The sequence below is a fragment of the Liolophura sinensis genome, chromosome 7 (assembly GCF_032854445.1).
Source record: "Liolophura sinensis isolate JHLJ2023 chromosome 7, CUHK_Ljap_v2, whole genome shotgun sequence".
In the NCBI taxonomy this organism is placed as follows: domain Eukaryota; kingdom Metazoa; phylum Mollusca; class Polyplacophora; order Chitonida; family Chitonidae; genus Liolophura; species Liolophura sinensis.
The window spans coordinates 2,996,111-3,019,206 of record NC_088301.1 but is presented as its reverse complement, the minus strand read 5'-3'; the positions used below and the strand labels follow the sequence as shown (position 1 = coordinate 3,019,206).

The following is a 23,096-nucleotide window of genomic DNA, read 5'->3' as shown; positions in this document are numbered from 1 at the left end:
GGGTAATATTCTTCCATGGATAGATGAAGGTGTATAATCTGTCATAGGTAAGGGAAATGCATATTACCTTCTTGTGAAGATGACTTTTTTGTCACTGGGAGGTGAAGACGCCTATTCTGTCAAGGGTAAACGAAGAAACCCAGTATGTTATGGGTATATCTCTACCATCGACAGAGAAACAAACCCAGTATGTCATGGGTATGACAGAGGAAGAAACCCAATATGTCACGGGTATGTCTCTACCATCGACAGAGGAAGAAACCCAATATGCCATGGGTATGACGAAGAAGGAAACCCAATCTGTCAAGGATGTGTCCCTATCTTCGACAGTGGAAGAAACTCAATTTGTCATGGGTACGACTCTACCATCGACAGAGGAAGAAACCCAATATGCCATGGGTATGACGAAGAAGGAAACCCAATCTGTCAAGGATATGTCCCTACCTTCGACAGAGGAAGAAACTCAATTTGTCATGGGTACGACAGAGGAAGAAACCCAATATGTCATGAGTATGTGAAGTCTCTGCCATGAGTCTACAGTTTGTACATTAAAACCGATTCTGTCATGAGTATGTGAAGACTCTGTCACCAGTCTACTATAGACAGATGAGGATTCTGCTGGTTTTGTTTAGAAATGTTATGACATATGACCGAGTAGGCAAGTAATGCTGAATATTTATACTCTACCATAGTGGACGCATTTTTTTTGTCGTCTTATGATTATCCTTTATGTCGCTTTATGATGTTAATGGCCAGTGCAATGTCAGTGTTAATGGAACCAAAGAAGTACATTTCTCAACAGGAAAGAAACAGTGATAGAAATTTTTTTTAGAATGGCTGATTTTATGTTTTAAGTTATTTAGCCAATGGTTAGTTGCACAATTCGAATAGATTGTTTAATTGTAATTCATCACCTAAGCATATAAAATCCAGGTGGCAGTATATTCTATACCCGCTGGTTATGGGGAACACGGCATTTCCAGGGTGGACCTTTGTGTTATGTTTCATGGGTAAGCCGAAGATGCTGTTCTGCTTGCTCTTTGTAGGCCTATATGAAAAGCATGGGTCCACTTGCCTAAAGAAAGTCAAAATCACACGCAGTTTGTAGATACATTTCGGTAAAGGTATAATTATTTATTTTAGGCTTGACATTTTTTATTTATGGATAAATCCTTGTGTAAATACATTAATAGGGAAAGTCTTTGCGGCTAAACGGAACCCTAAGTCTACACACGCTGTATTTTTGCAGTGGGCTACGTGTGCTGTAAAATATTTGCTGGACGCAAGCATTGTGTTTTGCATAGTTCGGTATTGACCTAATTTAGTGAGATGAATGTCTCCTTGTTGCAAAGTTGATTATCTCCCCCTAGTCGTTCAATTGCAAATCGAATTTCAATTAACAGTTTGTGCTTTAACTTAGTCCCAAACATTCCGTGACCAATAAGCTTTGATGCATACCTTGCTTAGCTTTGTAAGAAGGCAGCAATAAGTCTTGACATAGGTTGACCGTTACAATCTGGAACTGTCTATGTCAGCAGATGGGAGAGGTACTAATAGCAACACCAAAGCGACGGAATTCGCAGCCCTTGTGTTCTCTCGCCCAGATCTTCACTTTCATCATTAAAACTCATGCCGACCCAAACATTAAACCATCTCCCTTATTTTGATGGCAAACATGCACCTGCCCGTTCAAATTTGGCAGACGGGCATCCAGAAGATTCCGATTCATGACAAAAACGAAAATGTAAATTGGGGTACTGATTCTATCTCCCAGTGATGTGACTGTAACACCTTGTCTTGACATAAATACAATGGCACTTTTATTGCTTCACTATTCGTTATATATTTTATGTAGGTATTTTATAATATTGACCACCTACATTTTCCATGAGTGATGTACGTTTCCGACGTGACTATTCTGCCTTACTACTGCTGTCTACAGTTTTTGCAGTCTCACAGCTCTGTGCCTTTGTCAGGCTTTTGTAATAGCCACTTTATGTACACGGCCTGACAACTGCAATCTTGCCATCACACTACTGGATTCAAATGTCTGTGTTGGACGTATTGTGTTCCACACGTGTAATTTATGATACTAACTTTTCATAGCTCATTTCAGCAAATTTTCACCGCATTGGATTGGGATTTATTTTACAGCCAGTGCACACTGTTAAAGGATTTTATGGCAATAAAATTAGTTTACCTTTTGTCTTTAAACTTTTTTGTTACTTTTTGTGTAATGGACAAATATAAACTTCCTCAGTGCTTTCTTCCGAGGAATGCAAAATCGACCATAGTAAATACATGCACTTTAAAGAAAAGAACGGGATCCATTGTTTCTATAGTTTAAAACATAGCTTTATTGAGGCCCATATAGCTTCCGACATGCACGTACAACCACGCAAACAAGTTTTGGTTCAAAATAAAAGACAATAAAAGCAATATAATTCCCAGATTAGATAATATGAGAACACAAGAAAAATAAAATATAAGAGTGTCTTCGTTACATTGTGGACTCGTGAAGAAGGAGAAAAACCTCTTGACCTAAAGTAGCTCTCAGCAGAGCGAGAGCTGGAACTGGACACATATTCTCACTGGTCAACGTCCTGATGGATGCAGGGGGCCTGTGATTTAACCATCTGAGCCAGAGAGAAACCCTTGCTCTCCCAGGAAAATGAACAAAATAGACCCATCACTAGAACCCAATTCAATACACCTCCGGCTACCAGTTTCAGTTTTAATCACATAGTACTCTTTTGGTATTCCAGAAATCACGAGGGAGTTAATGTCGTCATACTTTACAAGATGTTGTTTTTTGTGGGATTTATCTAACTTTTCCATTCGTTTTTAATATTCGTTAACAAAACACCTAATTTTATGCTGGCACATGCTGATAAACAAAGTTATTGTAATATTGCAAAATTGGTTGTGTACGTGTTACAAAGAAAAACAAAAGGTAAAAAAGTGAAAATGAAGATATTTCTTATGGTTTTGATCGTGTACATAAAACTTTAAAAATTTAAGTAACAAAATCGATGAAACAGAATTGATCTCTTCACGTCCTAACACCCTAAGCAAGACGTTTCTTGAAACGAAGCTATCAAATATTAGACTGAGAATTCAACTATAGGTTCAAAATAAGTAATTATCGTAATCATAGGGAATTTTCTTTATGCGTTGTATGGATTACTGACAAATTCCACTGAACGACGGGAACGCTGGCGGAAGTAGATCAGCACAATAGCTATGAGTGCCAGAGCGAGGAGAGCTCCACAGACAACTGTCACCGAGACGAAGGCAGAGCTGTGTTGACACAGTTCCTGCTGACTCATTCCACTGGTTTGGTTTGACCTTTGTAGCAGTGCGACTGTACGAAACAGAAAAAATGTAATCTATAGCAGGGTGTTAATGTAAAAGTAAAATAGTGTTTACATAGGCGTGTCACAACGTCACTTATGAATGTACCCGAAGTTGTACACATCGGATATATATTGCGACGGGTTCGAACTCGCTAAGTCAATGCTCAAGGAATTGTAATGACAGCGAGCCATTTCGTCAGCCCACAGAAACATCTTTGAGCCCAGTTTCCACGCTGTTTCCGCATTAACATGTTCACACCTTCGCTATATGACTATTTGATATGTGACAGAAACTCAAGTTGGCGCCTCAGTGGCCGACGGCGTTAACACGCCAGCACGGCGCAACAGCCCAGGAACGCGGTCGCTATGAGTTCAAATCCAGCCCATGCTGGCTTCCTTTTCGGCCGTACGTGGGGAGTTCTGTCAGCAATCCTACGGATAGTCTTAAGTTTCGTCCGGGATCTACCCGCTTTCCTCCCACCATAATGCTGGCCGCCGTCGTATAAGTGAAATATTCTTGTGTGCGGCGTAAAACACCAATCAAATAAATAAATCAAAACCCACGCTTACCGTTTGAGTCGACTTTAAATTTTGACAACATACACCATTTGGAAATAACAGTCGTTCATGTACTTAAACAATGTCAACGCGTTTGTTTAAGTGTTTTAACAATTATTATCCCCAGCTGAAGAAGAGAAGATTGCCGAGTATCTGTATCTGAAGTTATAACAGATTCCTTACCAAGAACTTGTTGGCATCTTCCGCTAATCCTAGCTTATTATTTTCAGTTCCCATGCCTGGCTCTATGGGCATGGCCTCTTTGAGTAGCTCCTATTCTATACCGTAACCTGTCAATTCTTACACGGCTTTGATTAACGTCACAAAAAGCCAGCGACATAATAGGAACATTGAGGACAAACTTGATAAACTGCCATTCAAAGTTAGTTAGTGTTGGTGCGCTTAAAAAGGATAGAAAATAATTCTTGGTGAGTTCCGAAGGCATGCAACATACATGTTTGTCTATACCTCGTTGTCATAACACAGAGCTATTTCAGGACTGACTACCTGTTTTTCAAACGGTTTATACATTAATAAGCATCACACTATGGAAGCCGGAAAACAAAGCTAGTTATGAAGTTGCGAAATTCTCACCTAACTCTCCGGTGGACAAAACCACGTGGAGGCTCCTGCTCACATTCAGGGTTTGCCCATCGTTCGCCTCTCGTTTACGCCTGCCGTATCCAACAGATCCATCCGAACAACTTACCTGTAAATAATTAGCATTTACAAATGCCTTATATACCTGACGAAGAAAGCTTAGTCAGTTATCCTATATTGTATTAATTCATTTATTTGTAGTTAAACAAAGAATATTAATCTTGCACGATTATGGTGGTACTTATAGGTAGTGGGAAACTGGAATGACAGCGTTCATGAAAGGTACAAGGTTCTTCTATTAACGTTAAACCACATCCACATCAACCAGGGCTAGATTCGAACACGTAATCTAATTAGTTTTTTTTTCAGTGCCGACTGGCTGCTTTAACCAATTAATTTAACGCGAGCGCCACATATACACATTCAATTCAAAGATATAAATAATCAACAAAATAAATAGATAAACAGTCCACTGTAATACTCACGGGGGAGCAGGGAGTTAGATTAAAACTGTCACATGTAATAACACTGCATGACATCACGAGGTTGTTTGTTTGAGGAAACTGGAACAGTTTAAAGCGAAGTAAAGTTGTATCCCCATCTTGTGTAAGGGGCTCTGCTCCTATCAAAGCCCGGGTGGCCTCATCCAAGCAGCTGAGGGGAGAACATAGGAACTAATCAGCTTTTATACATTGTTTTACTTATTCGATTGTTCCTCACAGCTCCAAGAATTATTCTTTGCAAACTAACTGATGAACTCCTGTGGTACACTGTATCACCACAGAGTGAGCTTAAGCCAGGCGCCCTATACTGAGGCAGCCGATCTTCAATAAAGGCCATCTAACGCAGACTAATCTCCAGGATTCCCTGTCCTAGTCTGGGATTAAACCAATGTCTCATGTGGCCAAGTCATTGCAGACAATGTTTTACACATCTCAGCTATGTACGACCCGTTCAACACACAAAGAAATAAGTAAATTCAAAGCATCTTAGTTATTCATAACAGTGTAGGAACAATTTTCTACTCAAAGTCTTAAACTCACGTTAATGCATTTTCTCTTACATATCACCTTGTCTGTGTCCCAAAACAGTGACAAGTGCGGTGTTATTTGCCCAAAAAGTATTTTTAAAAAATTGGTGAAGTAGGCTAAATATCGATCCATTGCAATGCTTAAAACCACCAGACTCGTCCTGTCTCCTGTGTTACATAGTTTGCATATTTTACAATCAGAGGTCGATCACGGGCGTCAAGAATGGTGTAATACTCTACAAAACTAATACAGATTTATTTCCCTTGCATTCGTGTTTAGGCTACGTAAACTAGCAGTTCAGTTAAACAACACAAGTATAGAAGGCCACAGTTGACCCTGTTGGACTGGAAGACCCGAGAACCTAGTTCCTGGGAATCAGACTCTTCCCAACACAAAACACGATATACAATGGCAGACATAAATATTCTTATAGGAAGTAGTTTAAAGCGGAGTGCGTCTTGAAAACTCAACGAAATCAAAAATATAACTGTCCTTGTCTAAGGTGACATTTCATTCGAACTAAACTTGCTGTTCAAACAAAATTGTTTAATTGCTAAATTTATACGGCAATATTCAATCATTTTTTCAGGACAGTTTACGCTTAGGAACTAGCTTTCAGCAGACGTCACCCCTTGGCAATTCTCCTGGTGACCTTTATGCCCTCGTGTGTCCAGTCCGAGCGACACCTGAGACACCTGCTGTCCAGCCAGAGCGACACCTGAGACGCATGCTGTCTCATCAGAGTGACACCTGAGACGAACAAGACACCTGCTGTCAAGCCAGAGCGACATCTGAGACAACTGAGACACCTACTGTCCAGGCAGAGCGACACTTGAGACACCTGCTTCAAGGCAGAGCGACACCTGAGACACCGGAGACATCTTTCCTCCAGCCAGAACGACATCTGAGACACCTGAGGCACCTGCTGTCCAGCCAGAGCGATACCTGAGATTTCTGAACCATCAAGATCTGTGTATTTTCATGTATTCCCACATTACCTGTCGATGATGAGCGGCTGTGAAATGCCCGAAGTCTCACCGGCCAGCATAAAACAGGACTCTATTCTGAACGTTGTAAAGCCTGAAGAAATAGTGTATATACATTAACTAAACAACCATGTTAGGATATCTTTTCCGATAAACTTACGTGGTATGTAGAGGCTTTTAAATAACATGTGACGCTCTGTTCCGTCCCAGGATATGTTAAAGGCTGAAGAAACAGTGTACAAATATTTAAAACCGTATAATGTATTGTTTAAGCAAACTTGGGACGTCTGAAAAACATATTATGTTCTATTATAAACGTTTGGTCTAAGGCTGAAAAGATAGTCCGTAAACATTTAAAAATGTATGTATTTATGTTGCATCGCACATCGCACTAAACAATGATGTTCGCGTCTCTACTGATAAGCATAGAGGCTTAAGAATAACATTGTATGCCCTGTTAAGAATCTTTAACCCCATTGAAAGAAATTCCAATATGATAAGCTTTCTTGAACCTTTCTAGATATGGTTTACTTGCATGTTTCCTTTGATTTGTGATGAGCCACAAAGCAAACCGCCGATATATAAGTGAAGTGTTTTCCTTCAAGTCCGGCGTTAAATAATAATCAATTATGTAATATAAGATTGACAAAAATAACATATATTTTGTTCTTCTCATGACAAAGCGACAGCTGATTGCACCATAGTTAAATGTTCTCATCACCAAAACTCATAAAATGTGTTTTCATACGGTCCCAACCGCAACCCAATCAGTTTCTGGAAACAGCGCGTCCTCAGACGGTCATGTCATTTCCAAGTTATATCTTTGGAATGGTATTCGATTGCTATTTTTATGCCTTATGCTATTTCTTAAGTTTGCTACCTTTTGACTACGTTTCAGTAATATAAGCACTGCTATATTAAGGCTGTTCTGTGGCAAAACGCCTCAAAATGATACAGACCATGTTAAACCCAGTGTTACAAGAAAAATCAGGAAATTTGTATCCCACGCTCTATATGTCAGACTCTATAAAGCGAGTTGATTTTGCTACAAAGTTGGTCACAAAATGCTACTCAAAATGAACAATATTTGAAGTAGCTATAGTGAAGCTAACAACGCTTAGAATCACGGAAATCATTAAAATTGGACAGAATTTGGAGACGCTATTGCACGGAACCCAGTGCGGGGTACCGTGTATGTGCGTGTCCGTGCGTGTGTGTATGCGTGTGTGTGTGTGCGTGTGTGTGTGTGCATGTGTGTGTGTGCGTGTGTGTGTGTGTGTGTGTGCCTGTATGTATGTATACCTTCCCGCCCACCTGACAGAAATGCACACATACATACACACGTGCATAAATACATATATACAGACAGATGGACGGACAAACATACAGCCTAACCAAAATTACCATATCTGGAATGTCACGGGAATACGCATATAAGAAATGAGGGGATATACTCACGACTGCTTATTGGTAGACTAAATTCCGCAAAAACATCTTGACCGATGACCAGAACGCTGGGTAAGGGAGCTCTACTCGGGGCAGCGGTAAACTGAATGTTGATGTCACCTGATCCATCGTTCAAGATCAGACCATCAGCAGGCCTACAAACACAAATCTGCTTTCACAAAAGGTGATTTAGAACGGTTTTATCGCAATGTTAACTTCACTCCCTGTTGTCAATGATTTGCAAGGTACAAGCAGTAATACTGTGTTAGTTTCATTTGGAATGATATAGTCCATAGAAGAGGACATTGTACGATTGATTGAAAGCTACATATACAAAGGTTACCTCTCGTTAATAAGAAAGGTCACAGATTGCATAGTTCAGTCCAATCTACGTCGTTCTCTAGTGAGGTCTAAATCGCAGTTCTGGATCCTGTCTATCTTAGCCACGGCTTTCCCCCTAGTTTCATCGTATGTTTGTTCTGGGTGTATCAAGTGAGCAGTGGCTTGCCATCCTGCTTTATGACAGCAGCAAATAATACATTTCAAAAATTTTATAATGAAAACTGACAAAACTGTAATTAAATTTTTTTGAAACTTTAATGCTTTATTTACAGGAAGTTAATTAAAAGAAGCAACAAGGGTGTTTAATGCTGGATACCAAGTTATATCAATTCACGGGAACATAGTCGTGCATGTATATACATCTTTATACAAGATCATAATATCTTACTCTATAATTCATACATCATGTTACATGTACATCTTAAAGAGACCAGGCTGTCCGAACATACTGGCCATTCTCATTTAAATACATAATTTTGTTCTGTATTTGTTTAGTGACCTCGAGTGTGTTCCACACGATACTGCTTATGTATCCAGAATATCCTGGAATACTGTGTAGACATTTGAATATGTAATACTGTTCTACATTTAACGTGGTGTTCGAATTTCGGCTGCCCTGTGACTTTAGCTGGTTTTACCGACGTGTGTGTCCCTTGTCTTTTTCGTTTAGGAAGTATCTGTTCCTGGTTACAATAGTCCTATATAATGTATGTAATCTCAAAGGACAGTCAACTGAGTGCTTAATATAGGGGGCCTGCGTCGGAAACGCGCTGGTTTAAATACTTCAACCCGACAAAAAGAGAAGAGGACACTTTATCTTGGGAACTTATCTTTATCTTTACCGGTGGGTCAGAAGATGATTGTTGCAGTCAGCTACATGCAAGTATATATGGTTTTTCAAGGAATTTGAAGCCAAAATTTGTGTAGTGAAAACTACACTGAACGTAAATAGTTGTAGTGAAGTCATGCCGAAAGTTGTATGGTGAAAGCTGGTCAAAGATTAAATGTAACGGAAAAAACAGGTAAAGGACAGAGTCGATTCACTTTAAAGAGGACTGATAAGGCAATAGCTGACAAAACTGTCTCTTCTATGCACGTAAATACATACAGTTATTTGGGTATATAAATAATTCGCATGTGCGCGAAAATGTCAATAAATGCATGTGCTTTTTCCAACAAAATCGTGAAAGTGTCAAATTATAAGGGTCTGTCAGCAACCTGTGGATGGTCGTGGGTTTCTCCAGGACTGTACCCGGCTTCCACCCACTATAATGTTGGCTGCCGTCGTATAAGTGAAATATTCTTGAGTATGGTGTAAAACACCAATCAAATAAATAAATAAATCAAATTATGAGAAGAATGTGTGAGTGTTGGTGTAAACTCGGTAGGTCATCATCCCACCAGTATTTTTCTTCAGTTGCTGCTGGATGTCAGGGAGTTTGTCAGTTGCTTGACGACGAACTGTGGTTCTCACTGAGCTTTATACTCCACATATAAACCTGATTGCGGGCGACCGAGTGACATGCCCTTGACTATTGTTAGGCCTGCGGCCATAAATGAATATGGAAACAGCTCTTGACAAATTGGTTAGGATGTTTATTTTTCAAATACCATAACGCACTAGGAATTTCACCATCGGACAGAGATTCGTTTAAATTCCACCAAGTGTAGCATTCTGGGAACTGTTTGGGGACTACAAAGGTTTATTCTGTATCGGATTTTGGCATAGAAACATGATCTGCTATTCCCACGCCCTCCGCTCCCTCCACTCATAAGCCTGTCTCATGTCACAATTTTGAGTACGTAAATAAATCGCCTTCAAACAAACAAATATTAACGAGAAAACTGACAAATAGAAATTAAAATAAATGAATTGTTTCCAATTTACGCTGTAGCTAAGGTATCGTGTATGTAAAACAAGCTTCATGTCCTTGGAAGACTAATGGATTTACCTGTCCTGAACGTTCATGGACAGCACTGTGCTGAAGCCAGTTTCTGAACATCGGAAAGTATGCCTCTCGTCCGTGGAGGTAAGAATGTAGGGTTTGTGCGAGATAACAATGTTGACTTCTCGTATGTCTTCTCCAGACTACAACGACAAGTTCATAAAGTATTAATACAGGTGATGGCTTGTCGCTGACTAGAAATATCTCCACTATGAACGTGATTTGGAGATTTAAGGTTTAGTATACTTTCCATTAATGGGTTTAGGGACATTTTTGTATGAATTTCTTCAATGTGTTTAAAACTAGTTCAAAATCAGTGTAAAATCCGCAATCTATATTTCATATTTATATGTAACCTGAACAGTATGCATTATTCTCCCATACTTTTCTCTGTATTTATTTACATATAACCTTAATATATGCACGTTATGCTCCTATAGTTTTATCTTTTTTTGTAGTTTTGGTCAAACGTAAAAGAAACATAGAATGTCTCACTTTACATATCATGTATCAGTCTGTATGGTGTTGTGTTAAATTTGTGTAATATTGGTTTGGAAGAAAATTCTACTGGATTATACCAAGAGCGTATGACAGCAGGTTGCACATCTAATGCGTCGTTACTATTGCTGGAAGGATTCACTCTCGACAGGTATACAAAGGCAAACAAAGTGTACCTATCTTGTCGTGACTTAAGGGCATGTCCTCGATATGACGGTCATGAAGCGCGGAATAATATTAACCTGAGACCATGAATTTCAACTGAGGGGGGATTAAAAGTTATTATCAGACATTCGTTACGTTAATATATTCGACCACAGGCGTTTTCCGTGTTTTAAATCCATATCAGTCTCAGTTAACACAGTGCACGTTTGTTCAGTGAAGGCATGAGTTATCCGGGATTGCGTTATGTAACATTGCAAAATTTATGGAGCCTCTGACAAATAAAGATTCTTAGTTCACCAAGTGTACACTTTAAGACATAATCTCCATGCGTTTGTATATGAAAGCTGTCAATACAATGTATGTCAGAGATAATTAAGGTATATAAACTTCTCTGTCACCATGCAATACACAATGATGTCAGGAATAAAATACATACAGGACGATATAGATTTAAAAAGACCCACAAAAACCTCAATAAACACACTGTTTTTCTACACACAGGTCTATACCATGCAGTAACAATACGTCCAATGTCACGTTTAAATCACCGGTGGATTAAATCACGCAAAAATATGGCCGCCTCCTGGCAGTTTTAAGAAAAACCCAGATCCAGCTCACCAGGTTGAGTTGGAAATTTTAGCCTATATAATTCCAATGAAAAAATGAAAACTACAGCCAGAAACTGTGTTGTTTTAAACACAGAATATTTGTGTTTTTGTTGGCTTTGGTCGAGAAACGCATGATGGTTTTAATGCGCAGCCTATAATAAAGAACGAAAAAAAGGTGCGTCAGAAGAAGTACAAGAAGAACCCCAAGAACGTTTTGCTCGTGTAGAGTTGCTTGTCACAACTAGAAAGTGTTATTGTGTGTCTGTGTTTCATGTTCAATAAATGACAATAAGATCCTGCAATATCGGTAACAATTCTAGGCCCAACGCCTGACACCCATTACCTTGGCATAGATGCATAGCTAACATTTTGCTAAGAAACAGTTACTTTAGAACACACCCTGTAATTTAACTGGACTTACCTTAATATTACAAAAATAGACCTTTGCTCTGTTAACAGGTCGTGTGTTTATTGTTTGGGATGTTTCAAGTTACGTCACGAGTACAGTAAAACGAAAGGCGTGAAGGTGTACGTTTCGGCATGGGCTTACAAAGTCCCTGTTTATTCAGAGGTCATTATCAAAGACCTTGACATCGAGTTCCTGAGTCAAAATACTGAAGGTGTCGAAGCTTGAAATCAAGGCTTACCGCTGCATCAGTGAACATTGACAGACCGTTTGCGCATGGACTTGTGGGACTGGTGGATATGGTAGCCCTGTAAGCTCCATCAGTAACGTCCATGTTCAGATTACAGACAACATCAGCACCGAGTCCCATGACGTAAATCTTCCCAGCAAATGTCCCGATAGGTTTTATCGCAATTCTCACTGTGTTACGGTTGCAAGCTTCAGCCGTGTCTGAATATTAAAATATATAATATATATATATAATATATATATATATATATATATATATATATATATATATATATATATATATATATATATATATATATATATATATATATATATATATATATATATATATATATATATATATATATAATTTTTTTTTTTTTTTTGGATTGGTGTTTTACGCCGTTCTCAAGAATATTTCACTTATACGACGGTAGCCAGCATTATCGTGGGTGGAAACCGGCCACAGTCCGGAAGAAATCCACGACCATCCGCATGTTGCAGGCAGACCTTCCCACGTACGGCCTGAGAGGAAGCCAGCATATATATATATATATATATATATATAAAGAAAACATAGTGCCTGATCTGCGGTCACAAGATTGAACGCATACACATTAAACATGCATCTCCCTCGCAGCTAAGGCAATAGATGATTAAAATAAATTCATGAGCTTTGCTTTGCTCTGTTTTGGGACAAATGTTCTGCTTAAACTTCGTCAGTGCAAGCATTATCCATTCTTAACTCAATCTTTGAAAGACTTCGGACTTCTCTTGGACCCCAGAGAAGTCACTGTGCTGAACAAACACGTTCTCCGTCGTGGAGCTAATATTAAAGAACGAAGGAAATTGTTGTGACCAGTAGTATTTCTCTAATTAAATGTAATAATTAATCATAACAATACTTTCGTTGATAAAGCTATTTTGAATGTCACATCTTGTCATTTAACTCCTATTATTAATCGAACCATTGTGGGCCTTTTTCAATGGCAAAATTCCAAGGGCCACAACTAAATTATGTTACCTAGTCACAACGGGCTAATCGCCATTTCCCTTTCACCTCACATTAAACCATAATCATTCAATCATTCTATCACCGGATATAGACGCAAAAAGCTTGCAGGCTTTTATCGGTTTAAATTGCATTGTTTGTAGAAAACTAGTCGACTCAGGCTGTGAGAGTTCGTAGTGTGAATTAAATTGACATTGTGTTAGATGATACTTTACTTTACTTTGATACTTGTATTTGTCCTCATCGTCAAATAGCCACCACTAATTTCAGGTTTTATGAGAAACTAACGAACTTTTTTATGACTCCCACGAGACGTCGTCTGTAGATGAAAATGCTGGTTGTTTGTGTGTATGTTTGTGTCTGTTACTTGTTTTTCTCGATTTGTTCTCACCTGGTTGCATGGTGGAAAAGAACGTCGGACGTGATGCTAAAAGATAAACCTGATTTTGGCAACTTTTTCTTATATAAGTGTTGCACCTCAAGGTAAATGTATACTTATGTTTCACTCCTAAAACAGACATCCAAATCATTTCTACTCATCAAATCTACAGCAAAATATAGACGTCATCAATACAGAGACTGTAACGTGGTTAACAAAACCATTCAGTTTGCTACAAAAACTTTTATACTAACGCTTGGCATTATAAATCATAAAATCATATTTATCATATGCCATATGTTGCGCCCTTAAGAATTGTGAAAGATTACTTTTTTCATATAAAGAATGCATTTGAATTTTCTGACTAATGTTAGCCGCGTTCTCAAGAATATTCCATTCATACGAGAGCAGTTATTTGACTGGGTGGAGGTAGCCAGAGACTTTTTGCTCCGTGCGTAATTTGTCACCGTCAGCTTGAAAAGTCGGGGTCAAACTTTCTGTTCACGAACGTGTGTTGCCATACAGCTTTAGGCTGCAAAAGGCATTCAGTAAGCTGGGTGTATAAAAGTTTAAAATAGACTCATAAACGGGTCTTTGTTGCCGTTTTCAAACATTCAAATGTAAAACTACTCATATTGATGAATATGTACTTTGAACCGCCCTAGGCCGGGTGAATAACAGGTCCTTTGATAACCTCAGGGTGATGAAGCCCTCTCACATATCATTTGTCGATTTACATTTCGTTAAAATCCGGTCTTAAAGTGCACGCAATGAAGAAGTATTTTTAATATTTACACTATCATGCTATACTACCATTGCAGCGAGTCATCAAGTTCGAGTAAATGAATACGTGATTAGGTGCACTTAAATGGATTTTCTACACACAATCACAACGCATATTTCTAAAAGAAAATTCCCAAGATAAAGTTCGACATTTGTTATTGAATCAAGACTTGTAGATGAAATAAGCGAGAGTAGCAATCACTGTGTTGTCAGATGACAGATGTCAGATATATGGACGACGTAAATGTCACTGTCACAGGCTGTCTGTGTAGAACATGAGCATGAGATTATCCCCCTCACATTCCAAAACAACCTAAGTATAATGGTTTAGGTTCTCACAAATTAAACATTATTTCACTAAAGTTTGTTAATGGGCTTGAGCACGAGACCTTGTTGTGTTATGACAACCGCATAGTTTCTAGCTCATCGTTGTTCCCACGCAGCCCCAATAGCTATTCCAACATTAATTCTTCACTAAAGTTGCGTTTCAAGGGTTCGATTTGTGCAATCGGCTGGTCGAAGTCGAAGATCGATAAACGTAAACGGGACAAAGGCTATTTCATATGCCGCATTCAGATTGGTAAATTCTACAAATAATAGTCAGCACTGTATGTTCTGTTTTCGCCAGACTAGTCCAATGGGCAGATTGAAATCTGCCAATACCCTTTAAATCAAGTACTGACCATGGAGATCTGTTGGAAAACTTGTATAAGACAAACTTTAGTTTTTCACTTCAGTTAAGAGAAAGAACATTGTCCTAACAAGAAATGAATTCCCTTGCACTGGGTGCATGAAGAAACTATCTCCGTTTAAGTCCGTTTAAATATGTGTATAGGACGCAATACCTTAACATAACAACGAATTAATTCGTGCTACTGAAAGTGTAATTATTTTGAACTGCTTATTTGTCATAATAAATTCTATCGGAATTCCGGACAGGTGTTGAAAACAGAGGGTGGCCTAACCAAACTTTTGTTTTTGGAATGTAATCTTGCGTCTGACTATTTAAAGCTACATAAGTAAAGGAAGTTAAAGTCAGACTTCACAATCAGTCTGCCGATATCGGTGTGTTTTCCAGCTAAACACTTTGCGTGTTGTTATACGTATAAACGCATTGTGTCATTGCAACAGAGTGCTAATTACATAACATCGCATAAGTGAAATATTCTTGAGTGCGGTGTAAAACACTGATCAAATAGAAAGATAAATACACACATTGTGTTAGGGAGGGACTCCTGTGGGAATCACAGCACAATGGCTCTCACCAAGGCGATGGCTTTGATTTCAAGTTCAGTTCATCCTGTCTTCTTCTCCGGTTGTACGTTGGCAATAAAATAAATAAACTCATTCAGTTATATTATACAATAAAACACACTGTGTTGTGTTAAATATTTACTACATTTAGTATTGCTATACATTTAACACATTGTGTTATATCATTTATTTAAACTCATTATGCCATGGGTTACTCACGTCGCCGTTTCTCGCAGATGGATCCCCAGAAACCCGCGGGGCAAAAACACACATCCCCGGATAGTCCCGAATAACATGTACCACCATTCTGACACGCCGTCGGAAAACAGGGGGACGTCTTCCTTAGTGCTAAAAATACAAATAACTGATTAGCCTCAAAGTGTAAATACACTCTCACAGAACTCATGTAAAATTACTACCAAATAAGCCACAGGGAAAGCCGTGAGTTACTTTCCTGATTATGTATATCACTCACGTAAAATGCTTCTTACATAGGCCTGCTTTCATATCTGATTATTAATTTGTGTATTTTTATAGCGATACAAAAGAAGATTTCACGCATATAAGGGTGGTGGGAATTATGACGGTGGGAGGGGGGGAGGGGATGAGAAGGATGACCTCACTGACCAGGGTATCATTTCACCAACAAGTAACAAGTCGTAAAGCCGTAAGACGTTAGTCGTAAGCTGCGTATAATAAGGCATGTGTTTGCAGCATGAATTTGTGAAACGGTCGTATGTCGCAAGTTTTAAACAAGACCTAACTGGCGACAAGCGGTCTATAGTGAAAAGGTGGCTGAATTCCAATGGTCATCTAATTGTAAAGAACGAAATGTCAGCATCTATCTAAGTCTGTATGCATCTATTGATGTCATTCGATTTTTTCCTCGCCCGTTCATCCAATGGACTTCACACCTAAATGTCTGATGTATTGTGAAAGCGCAATTTCCAACATTCCAAGATGCGCAGCACTATTGAAAACTGCCCTACATATGTGCAGCACTATTGACAACTGACCGACAGAAGTGCAGCACTATTGACAACTGACCGACAGAAGTGCAGCACTACTGGGAACTGACCGTCAGAAGTGCAGCACTATTGGGAACTGACCGACAGATGTTCAGCACTAAGCATCACTGACCGGTGATGGTGGAGCACTGTTGAGAACAGATCGGTAATTGTCCAGCACTATTCAGAACTGACCAGCAGATGTGCAGCATTGTTAAAAACTGACCGGCAGATGTGCAGCACTATTAAAAAGTGAACTGCAGGTAGGCCCTACTGACCGGTTGATGTGTAGGACTAAGCATCACTGAACGGTGGATGTGCAGCACTAAGGATCACGGATCGGTAGATGAGCAGCAATAACCACCACTGACCGGTAAATGTACAGAAGTAAGGAGCACTGACCGGTAGATGTGCAGCACTAAAGAGCATTTACCGGTAGATGTGCAGCACTATTGAGAACTGACCGGCAGATGTGCAGCACTAAGTAGTACTAATCGCTAGATGTGAATCACTAAGCAGCACTGACCGGTAAGTGTGCAGCACTAAGAATCACTGATCGACAGATGTGCAGCGCTATTGAGGACTGACCGTAGATGTGCAGTATTAATGAGAACTGACTGGCAGAAATGCAGCACTATTGAGAACTGACTGACAGATGTTCAGACCTAAACAACACTGACCGGTAGATTTCCAGCACTATTCAGAAATGACCAGCAGATGTGCAGCATTATTGAAAACTGACCGGCAGATGTGCAACATTTAGCAGCACTAACCGTAGATGTGCAGCAATAATGAGCACTGACCGGTAAATGTGACGCATTAAGGAGCACTGGTAAGTAGATGTGCAGTACTAAAAAGCACTGACCGGTAAATGTGCAGAACCAAGGAGGACTGACCAATAGATGTGCAGCTCTAAGCAGCACAGACCGGTACAGGTGCAGTACAAAGAATCACTGGCCAGCAAGTGGCAGCAAGTTGACTCAGTTGGTTAGCGCGCTAGCACAGCGTAATGACCCAGGAGTGTCTCACCAATGCGGTCGCTGTGAGTTCAAGTCCAGCTCATGGTGGCTTCCTCTCCGGTCGTAAGTGGGAAGGTCTGGCAGCAACCTGCGGATGGTCGTGGGTTTTCCCCCGGGCTCTGCCCGGTTTCCTCCCACCATAATGCTGGCCGCCGTCGTATAAGTGAAATATTTTTGAGTACGGCGTAAAACACCAATTAAATAAATAAATAAATAAAATACATCACTGACCAGCAGATGTGCAACACTAAGTAGCACTGACCGATAAATATGAAGAACTGAGCAGTATTGACCGCTAAATGTACAGCACTAAGAAGCACTGGCCAGCAGATGTGCAGCACTAAGCAGCGCTGACCGGTACAGGTGCAGTACTGAGGAGCACTGGCCAGCAAATGTGCAGCACGAAGCAGTATTGATCGGTAAATGTGCAGCACCAAGAAGCAGTGACCAGTAGATGTGCAGCACTAAGCAGCACTTGCCGGTAAATGTGCCGCACTAAGGAGTAAGTGCTTGGGGTTTAACGTCGTACTTAACAATTTTTCAGTCACATTACGTCGAAGGAATGCTTAGAGTGCATGTAATATGCCTCCTTGTTGCACGACGGATTTCCACCTCTCTTTTATCCAGTGCTGCATCCCTGAGACGAATTACCGAAGGCAAGTTAGCCTACCCGGTCGAGCCTTTATACTAATATGGGACAACCATTCGTTGCACTATCCCCTTCATGCTAAGCGAGAAAGTTACAACTTCCTCTTTTAAGGCGTTTAGTGTGACTTGACTCCAGGATTGACCCTGGATCTACCGCTCCCGAAGCGGGCGTTCTGTACTGTCGGGGCCGGGGCTGCATTAAGGAGCGCAGAGCGGTAGATGTGTAGCACTAAGCAACACTCACCGGGCCATGTGCAGCACAAAGAAACACTGACGCTCGATATATTATAAATGTACTTTGTGGCGAACTTTCTAATCAGTACCGCTGCCACATTACTCTGAACTGTACATCTGCCGTTTTTGGCAATCACGGCTGTGTAGTGCTATACAGACTTATCCAACCGGTGAAATGTGTTCTCGTATTACCAGGCCTTCTTCACAGTATTAATCTTTGTCATTAAACGCCATTAAATTGTTCTATGTTGAAGAGCATAGGTATATAGGCACAGGGACAATTGTTCCGTAGAACCAACCAGCAATGTAGCAAAGGTAATCGACTCTTTTTGCATACTCTTTTCAGCGTATGAGATAGCTTTGAACCACTCCTACCACCAGCAAGTTTGCAACACAACGGTCACCCGAGTCACAGCGATGAGGAAAATTAGTTATTAAGATAAGTCTGCAGACACGCGTAATGTAATTTGCAGAGTAGGGTTGATGAGAGTGATGGGCATGAGTACTAGGCTGAAATAAAAAGAGGACGGTGCTGGCAAATGTCTTTAAATAGCTTCATTGTTTACTTCATGACTATGAGTAAGTTACCCGCTTACCAGGTGTACATACACGGAAGAAATAACAACATCCACTATACATCGTGAACTGTCAGTGTAAATCGTGAACGGCCATTTCCATCGTGAATGGTCATTGCACATCGTAAACATCGTGAAAGGCCGCAGACGGTCAACGGTCAATCTACATCGTGAACGGATAATGTACATCGTGAGCTGCCACTGTACCTCGTGAAAGTCAGCGTACATCGTGAAAGGCCGCAGACGCTCAACGGTCAATGTACATGTACATCGCGAACGGTCATTGTGCGTCGTGAGAGGTCATTGTACATCATGAACTGTCGAACTACGTTTTGAAAGGTCGATGTGCATCGTGAACGGTCATTGTGCATCGCGAACCATTGTGCATGATGAACGGTCGTTGTACATAGTGTACATGCAAAACCGGCACACGTCTGACATGGGAACCTACTTACGCCGTCGGATATGTCTATACATAGACGCCGGGAGATATAATTATATACATAGATGCCAGAAAAATGTAACTCTATACATAGACGGATGGTCGTGGGTTTCCCCCGGGCTCTTTCCACCCACCATAATGCTGGCCGCCGTCGTACAAGTGAAATATTCTTGAGTACGGCGTAAAACACCAATCAAATAAATAAATAAATCTATACATAGACGCCGGGAGATATAACTCTATACATAGACGTCGGGGGATGTAACTCTATACATAGACGCCGGGAGATATAACTCTATACATAGATGCCGGGAGATATAACTCTATACATAGACGCCGGGAGATATAACTCTATACATCGACGCCGGAAGATACAACTTTATACATAGACGCCGGGAGATATAACTCTATACATAGACGCCGGGAGATATAACTCTATACATAGACGCCGGGAGATGTAACTCTATACATAGACGCCGGGAGATATAACTCTATACATAGACGCCGGGAGATACAACTTTATACATAGACGCCGGGAGATATAACTCTATACATAGACGCCGGGAGATGACGCTTACCTGTAGCCTGGCTACAGTCATAGCCTTCAAATCCCAAAACACATGAACACGTCCTTGTTTGGTTATTACAAGTTCCACCGTTCTGGCAAGGGTTGTCGAACCTGTGGCAATCAAACTCCCGAAATGACGCACCTGTAAGGATATAGAAAGTTACTGACATGGACGTTATTCCTGCAAGCTAAGTCAACGAAATCATCTAATGACTATACCGGAAGAAGTTGTACCTGCCCTAATCTGGCGTAGACTAATTTGGCTTTATGTTTATGTCGTGAGGTTTGGCATACTCTTTATACCGCATGCACTCTACACTCGCTTTACATAAAGATCAAGTTTGACGTGTCGACGTCGCGCCTTTACGGCTTGCTGCGGTTTAGTGCAAATCTTTTAACATTGCAGTTTTCGATTTTAAACAAAACTACCGGCAGATTATATTTATATTTTCAAAACTTGACACACAAATCCACCCAGGAACATAATTATGTAGATTAATAAAATGTATAATTAGTTTTGTATTCAAAACAAAACAATTGTAAGAATTGTTCTGATATTAACTTTAAAAAGATTTTTACTACTGCCATTTCCTAATTATCTGTCATTATTTTCTATTTTTCTAAATATTATAATTTTCCTAATTATTTGTCAACTACTTATCGCAAGCGAAATGGATCTTGTCATTTTCATGAAGTTGCACAGAATGATGTTCAGTACACCAAACAATTGCACAGGTAAATATATATCTGATTAACACCGACTTTTAATCATGTACAACTGTAAATGGAAAATGTCATTTGAAATGGTCATCTAAGACAGAAATCTTACTAGTAATATAATCCTACCATCATAATTAGTATTATTGGTCACAACGTTATGTTATTGCATAAACACATTTCTACATTTATTTATCATTTGCAGTGTTAAAGGAGAAACCATAAAGATAAAGCATATGAGCGGATGTGAAAATTTATTTGTAATTGTACGTTTCGAGATTTTTTCTTTAATAAAAGAACATTTGAAAAAAAATATATAGTTGATATTTGGGAAGAGCCCTAAAAGTATAGGATATTTATGCTTTAAGATTCTCTACTAAGGATCTGATGAATGTTTTATACATTTACAATTTGGTATTTCCTGCAAACCAATATGTTAAACCAGAATTATACCGATGTTTACACTTAATTTATTTATAAACCTTGTCACAATTTATTGCATGTGTTTTGAATATAAACAATAAACTTAAATGATATGTGACTCATATATGCCAACATTTGGTCTGACGTAATTGTGTGTGGCGGGTTTATTTCAGGCCAGGTTTTAACCAAATTCTACATGAACAGAGATCTCTTAGATAGCTCAAATGTATACGGTAATGCAAAGAGTTGTTTTGCATTTCATTCGGCTGGAGAAACGAGTTTGTAATTCATCATAGCTTTACAGCTATCCGTCTGATGTGTAAATAGAATATTTAATAGAAAGTCTTCCTTTATCTGTACTTGTAAGGATTTAACGTGACAAAGATTTATCTCAGCACATCGACTGCTGTGTAAATGGGAAGCCATTTTTACTTGTCCGCCAGGACTTGTGCTCTCAGACGCTCACTTATCATTACTGACATTTCATTGGCCCGCCGTCGGTGTCAATCAAATTCATCATGATAAATGTTGACACTGCACTGCCTTGGTCTTAACTTACACCTCCTGCCATTGACGCGCATATTACGATTTTTGAAAAAAATGTGCCAACCGATATATCAGTTTAAACTTTAAGGAAATATCCCACTAAACCATTGCTCTGAAAACTACAGAAACAAATGTACGTATACATACCGACCATATTCAAACCCAGGAGAAGAGCTATAGTGGTAATCCGTGTCCCGATCATGATGGCTTCTTCAATAGTGTGGCTACAAAAGCCACATAGCCCGTCTGATCAATGTTTCACTCTTCAGTTGCCTATTTAAGATCTTTTCAATGAAAATGCTTTGAAAAGAGACGTTAAACATCCCTGAAAACTTCACATGTAAAAGGCGTCAATGCAGACAGAGCTGGGTCTATAGCCGTACAGGAGTGTTGCTACATACATTAACATAACATTATTCTTACAGTAACTAACTTGAACTGAAGTTGGCTTCATGGGAACAAAACTTGTCCTTTGTTCCACTCAGATATATTCCGAAAAACATCAGCTGCCATTTGCTCAGGCTTTCACGAACTTCAGGTTTTAGCTTGGCTGTTTGTTGGCATAGTTTTGGATATACCTTAATTTCGATAGTTATAACATTTCCAGAGGGAGATCCCAGCTGTTTTAAATACTCTACCTTCTGTACAGAATTGCAATTCATTTTCTGTCAAGTGTAGTACACTGTTCAGTATCCCTGATTGAGAGATAAAAACATTTAAATGAAGGATTAATTTTAGAGAATGGTGTGACTTATATATCAAATTGACAAAAGGGCACCAGGAACTACATGTTTTTTCTCATTGTCTCATTGTTTCTGACATTGTATGTTCCAAGTCACATGAGTGTATTAAATGCGTCTGTAATGGTTCCTGAAGATTTCGAAGCCATCAGACACAGGTAAGAGCATACGCAAGCTCTGGGTTTAGCTCAGTACAAGGGCAGCACAATTCGTCTTTTGGAAACTCCGTCTAGGGTTACTTTACGTACGGAAGAATACTCGAACACAATAACATATAATGTATATGTAACAGCATATGTCTGAGTTACCGCTATATATTAAGGTATTTGTTTGGCAGGCGTTTTACGCTGCATTCATTTTTTTTTTAAATTCTTGTTTAACACCACACACTATAATTTTTCAGTTATACGACAGGTGGAGGTTAAAACCATCGCCTTTTTGGCAACTTACTAAAGAACTTATCCACATGTGACGTATAGGTATGCACACCATATAACTGGTGGAGGACAAGTGGTGTCCCACGCGAACATTGGACTGCGTACACGTCAACACGAACACTGTCGGTGGTTTATTGTCAGC

The 23,096-nt window shown here is 39.6% G+C and overlaps 1 protein-coding gene across 1 annotated transcript; it reads right to left on the bottom strand.

Moving 5' to 3' along the window:
• Positions 1-2,469: 2,469 nt before the first annotated feature.
• LOC135471717 (EGF-like domain-containing protein 1) lies at positions 2,470-21,992 on the bottom strand. Its single transcript, XM_064751036.1, has 10 exons — positions 21,925-21,992; positions 20,102-20,233; positions 15,818-15,946; positions 12,184-12,392; positions 10,272-10,408; positions 7,990-8,132; positions 6,544-6,625; positions 5,000-5,168; positions 4,509-4,623; positions 2,470-3,364 (listed from the first exon to the last, which is right to left on the bottom strand). Exons 1-10 carry the CDS (start codon positions 21,977-21,979, stop codon positions 3,168-3,170), a joined length of 1,368 nt encoding a protein of 455 aa, XP_064607106.1. The 5' UTR covers positions 21,980-21,992; the 3' UTR covers positions 2,470-3,167.
• Positions 21,993-23,096: the final 1,104 nt, after the last annotated feature.

What these genes read in the sequence shown, in the direction of transcription:
- LOC135471717 (XM_064751036.1), bottom strand. Translation starts at nt 21,979, where the DNA reads ATGATCGGGACACGGATTACCACTATAGCTCTTCTCCTGGGTTTGAAT. An exon ending in ATCTAACTCCCTGCTCCCCC is followed by an intron (nt 4,624 to 4,999) that starts GTGAGTATTACA and finishes AATTATTTACAG; the next exon opens with GTAAGTTGTTCGGATGGATC. An exon ending in TTTGTCCACCGGAGAGTTAG is followed by an intron (nt 3,365 to 4,508) that starts GTGAGAATTTCG and finishes TGTTTCGTACAG; the next exon opens with TCGCACTGCTACAAAGGTCA.